This window comes from Oncorhynchus gorbuscha, unplaced genomic scaffold, assembly GCF_021184085.1.
Source record: "Oncorhynchus gorbuscha isolate QuinsamMale2020 ecotype Even-year unplaced genomic scaffold, OgorEven_v1.0 Un_scaffold_15340, whole genome shotgun sequence".
NCBI lineage: Eukaryota > Metazoa > Chordata > Actinopteri > Salmoniformes > Salmonidae > Oncorhynchus > Oncorhynchus gorbuscha.
This window is the reverse complement of record NW_025757152.1, coordinates 678-5,835: the sequence shown is the minus strand read 5'-3', so window position 1 is coordinate 5,835 and position 5,158 is coordinate 678. Positions and strand designations below refer to the sequence as shown.

Here is a 5,158-nt window from a genome sequence, read left to right as displayed (position 1 = left end):
ATGAGGTAGTCACGTGGAATGCTTTCCCAATAGTCTTGAAAGAGTTCCCACATATGCTGAGCACTTGTTGACTGCTTTTCCTTCATTCTGCGGACTAACTCATCCCAAACCATCTCCAATTGGGTTGAGTTCGGGTGATTGTGGAGGCAAGGTCATCTGATGCAGCACTCCATAAATCTCCTTCTTGATCAAATATCCCTTACACAGCCTGGGATGGTGTATTGGGTAGCCTCGTGGTTAGAGCGTTGGACTAGTAACCCGGAAGGTTGCGAGTTCAAACCCCTGAGCTGACAAGGTACAAATCTGTCGTTCTGCCCCTGAACAGGCAGTTAACCCACTGTTCCTAGGCCGTCATTGAAAATAAGAATGTGTTCTTAACTGACTTGCCTGGTTAGATAAAGGTTAAAAAAAATTGCTGCAGAATTATGTGGTAGCCATGCTGGTTAAGTGTGCCTTGAATTCTAAATAAATCAATGCCAGTGTCACCAGCAAAGCACCATCACACCTCCTCCTCCATGCTTCATGGTGGGAGCCACACATGCAGAGATCATCTGTTCACCTACTCTGCTTCTCACAAAGACACAGCAGTTAGAAATAAAAATCTCAGATTTGGACTCATCAGACCAAAGGACAGATTTACACCATTGCTCATGTTTCTTGGCCCAAGCAAGTTTCTTCTTATTATTGGTGTCCTTTAGAAGTGGTCTCTGAACAGTTGATGTTGAGATGTGTCTGTTACTTGAACTCTGTGAAGCATTTATTTGGGCTGCTATATGAGGTGCAGTTAATTGCCGATTTCTGAGGCTGGTCATTCTAATGAACCTATCCTCTGCAGCAGAGGTAACTCTGGGTCTTCCTTTCCTGTGGCGGTCCTCATGAGAGCCAGTTTCGTCAAGCGCTTGCGACTGCACTTGAAGAAACTTTAAAAGTTCTTGAAATGTTCCGTATTGACTGACCTTGATATCTTAAAGTAATGATGAACTGTCGTTTCTCTTTGCTTATTTGAGCTGTTCTTGCCATAATATAGACTTGATCTTTTACCAAATAGGTCTATATTCTGTATACCACCCCTACCTGGTCACAACACAACTGATTGGCTCAAACACATTAAGAAGGAAAGAAATTCCACAAATGAACTTTTAACAAGGCACACCTGTTCATTTAAATTAATTCCAGGTGACAATCTCATGAAGCTGGTTGAGAGAATGCAAAGAGTGTGCAAAACTGATTTGTTTAACCCTTTTTGGTTAACTACATGATTCAATATGTTATTTCATAGTTTTGATGTGTTCACTATTATTCTACAATGTAGAAAATAGTAAAAATACACAAAAAAACTTGAATGAGTAGGTGTGTCAAAACTTTTGACTGGTACCGTATTTTATATATATATATATATATATATATATATATATATATATATATATATATATATATATATATAGAGAGAGAGAGAGAGTTTTGTGATTGACTGTGTCCTAAACCCCTGTGGTCTGTCTTCTCCCTCTCTAGAACCTGTTGTTGCTGGTCCCTTCTGACCGCTACCTGACAGAACAGAGTCTGAACCACCCAGCCTTCCAGCCCCTCCGCCTCCTGGAGCAGCCCGCCCCAGCACCACCCTCCCCCTAACCCCCACGCTCCTCCAGAGGAAGCCCCACAGCCACATGGACAACACTGTGCCCACCAGGTCAGCACTGTAGGGGGTTGTTGGTGTTGTTGTTGTTGTTTGTTGTTGTTGTTGTTGTCAGACAAGTGGTCTGGTTAGGTTCCTGGATACTGAATGGGGTCTGGTTAGGTTCTGGATACTGCATGGGGTCTGGTTAGGTTCTGGATACTGAATGGGGTCTGGTTAGGTTCTGGATACTGAATGGGGTCTGGTTAGGTTCTGGATACTGAATGGGGTCTGGTTAGGTTCTGGATACTGAATGGGGTCTGGTTAGGTTCTGGATACTGCATGGGGTCTGGTTAGGTTCTGGATACTGAATGGGGTCTGGTTAGGTTCTGGATACTGAATGGGGTCTGGTTAGGTTCTGGATACTGAATGGGGTCTGGTTAGGTTCTGGATACTGAATGGGGTCTGGTTAGGTTCTGGATACTGAATGGGGTCTGGTTAGGTTCTGGATACTGAATGGGGTCTGGTTAGGTTCTGGATACTGAATGGGGTCTGGTTAGGTTCTGGATACTGCATGGGGTCTGGTTAGGTTCTGGATACTGAATGGGGTCTGGTTAGGTTCTGGATACTGAATGGGGTCTGGTTAGGTTCTGGATACTGAATGGGGTCTGGTTAGGTTCTGGATACTGAATGGGGTCTGGTTAGGTTCTGGGTACTGAATGGGGTCTGGTTAGGTTCTGGATACTGAATGGGGTCTGGTTAGGTTCTGGATACTGAATGGGGTCTGGTTAGGTTCTGGATACTGAATGGGGGTCTACTGGTTAGGTTCTGGATACTGCATGGGGTCTGGTTAGGTTCTGGATACTGCATGGGGTCTGGTTAGGTTCTGGATACTGAATGGGGTCTGGTTAGGTTCTGGATACTGAATGGGGTCTGGTTAGGTTCTGGATACTGAATGGGGTCTGGTTAGGTTCTGGATACTGAATGGGGTCTGGTTAGGTTCTGGATACTGCATGGGGTCTGGTTAGGTTCTGGATACTGAATGCAGGGTCTGGTTAGGTTCTGGATACTGAATGGGGTCTGGTTAGGTTCTGGATACTGCATGGGTCTGGTTAGGTTCTGGATACTGAATGGGGTCTGGTTAGGTTCTGGATACTGAATGGGGTCTGGTTAGGTTCTGGATACTGCATGGGGTCTGGTTAGGTTCTGGATACTGAATGGGGTCTGGTTAGGTTCTGGATACTGAATGGGGTCTGGTTAGGTTCTGGATACTGAATGGGGTCTGGTTAGGTTCTGGATACTGCATGGGGTCTGGTTAGGTTCTGGATACTGAATGGGGTCTGGTTAGGTTCTGGATACTGAATGGGGTCTGGTTAGGTTCTGGATACTGAATGGGGTCTGGTTAGGTTCTGGATACTGAATGGGGTCTGGTTAGGTTCTGGATACTGAATGGGGTCTGGTTAGGTTCTGGATACTGAATGGTTTCACATCTGGCTATGTTGTTCTTGCACAGATAAAATAAGCTACTTAGCTATACATGTACCTCTCAATATCTCTCAATCTCAATATGTTCTGATCTTAATCCTCCTCCCCTCCCCCCTCCCCTCCCCTCCCCCTCCCCTCCCCCCTCCCTCCCTCCCTCCCTCCCCCTCCCTCCCTCCCTCCTCCCTCCCTCCTCCCCCCTCCCCTCCCTCCCTCCTCCCCCCCCTCTCCTCCCTCCCTCCCTCCCTCCCCTCTCCCTCCCCCTCCCTCCCTCCCCTCCCCTCCCCTCCCCTCCCTCCCTCCCTCCTCCCTCCCTCCCTCCCTCCCTCCCTCCCTCCTCCCTCCCTCCCTCCCTCCCTCCCTCCCTCCCTCCCTCCTCCCTCCCTCCCTCCCTCCCTCCCTCCCTCCCTCCCTCCCTCCCCTCCCTCCCCTCCCTCCCTCCCTCCCTCCCTCCCCTCCCTCCCTCCCTCCCTCCCCTCCCTCCCTCCCTCCCCTCCCTCCTCCCTCCCTCCCTCCCTCCCTCCCTCCCTCCCTCCCTCCCTCCCTCCCTCCCCCCTCCCTCCCTCCCTCCCTCCCTCCCCTCCCCTCCCTCCCTCCCTCCCTCCCTCCCTCCCCTCCCTCCCCTCCCTCCCTCCCTCCCTCCCTCCCTCCCCTCTCCCTCCCCTCCCTCCCCTCCCTCCCTCCCTCCCTCCCTCCCTCCCTCCCTCCTCCCTCCCTCCCCTCCCCTCCCTCCCTCCCTCCCTCCCTCCCCTCCCTTATACAGAAGCCACGGCAGTAAGAGCTCGGGTCACCGTCACTCTAACAGTAAGGAATGTTCCAGCCTACCTCGCCATGGCGACCTTCACCTAGGCAATGACAGCTTCCTAAACGGCAACAAGCCTGTTTCGTCCAGCCTGAGCCCCACCCTCCACCCCAAGGCTTACATGACCCAGACCCTCAACCGCTCCATGGCCTGTAGTAAGGACTTGGTCAACAACAACATGCCACACCTGCTCAGCCCCAAGGACACCAAGGTAAACAACGTCAGGACCTCTACTTTCATTAATAACTTATTCAGCTCCTTATGGAGCAAACTACACTTGTTTACATAAATTGTATTCATTTAGTTTGTTTTTCCAGCTGTCTTTGTCTTGACCTGTGTTTATTCTTGACATGTATTTTCATCTAAATGCACAAGGCTGAAAACAACATTTTCCCGTGGTTGGGGACAATAACGTTATTATCTTGTCTTATTTTATCTTCTCTTGTCTTCTCTTTATTTTAAAGGGCACGACACAGTTTGACTTCAACCTGGTTGGTGTTGGGCCCCCAGGGGCCAAGGCTCCTGACCAGCAGGGCCCTGGAGCCATGTACGTGAAGTCCACCTCCCGCTCTCAGCAGCAGCAACAGCAAGGTCCGGGGCCACCCTACTGAAACATGCACATAAGATTAATACATACCCCTTCCTTAACACTTAAAAGGAAAAATGCTCTTGACTAGAATCCTGTCAAGGGGTATACTTGAACATAAAGCTGCCTTCTGTCTGCATTGCCAGCCCATTTTTTACATTTGAATATTTCCAGTAGGGCAGGGACGACACTCTTCCTTTCTGGAGGGCAAGACCAATACCATGGAGAAACAACATGGCCGCCATGGTGGACACAACATAGACTCCACCCACAGCTCCTCCAAGAGTTCCAGTTCCTACCTGAGCCTGTCCAAGAGCCACAGCGCCTTGAGCAACAATGCCAAGTCTGTGGGTGGTAACCTTGGAGATGGGGTGAGGGGCGTGCACCCCGACGATCCTACGGCAACCCCTGGAATCTCCGCCCGCTTCTTCCCTGCCAGGTAACATAGAGAGAGAGAGCTGTCAGGGGATGGTTAACCTATATATATAGAGAGAGAGAGCTGCCAGGGGATGGTTAACCTATATATATATAGAGAGAGAGCTGTCAGGGGATGGTTAACCTATATAGAGAGAGAGAGAGCTGTCAGGGGATGGTTAACCTATATAGAGAGAGAGAGCTGTCAGGGGATGGTTAACCTATATAGAGAGAGAGAGCTGTCAGGGGATGGTTAACCTAT

At 49.7% G+C, this 5,158-nt stretch overlaps 1 protein-coding gene across 1 annotated transcript; it reads left to right on the top strand.

Annotated features, from left to right (window-relative positions):
* Nucleotides 1-1,552: 1,552 nt before the first annotated feature.
* On the top strand, nt 1,553-4,921 carry LOC124030771 (cyclin-dependent kinase-like 5; the record flags this gene model as incomplete). The annotated part of the gene is made up of 4 exons (XM_046341970.1): nt 1,553-1,687; nt 3,858-4,107; nt 4,361-4,487; nt 4,660-4,921. Coding segments are annotated over 4 exons (774 nt in total), but the record flags the coding sequence as incomplete, so codon positions are not given.
* Between the last annotated feature and the right edge of the window lie 237 nt (nt 4,922-5,158).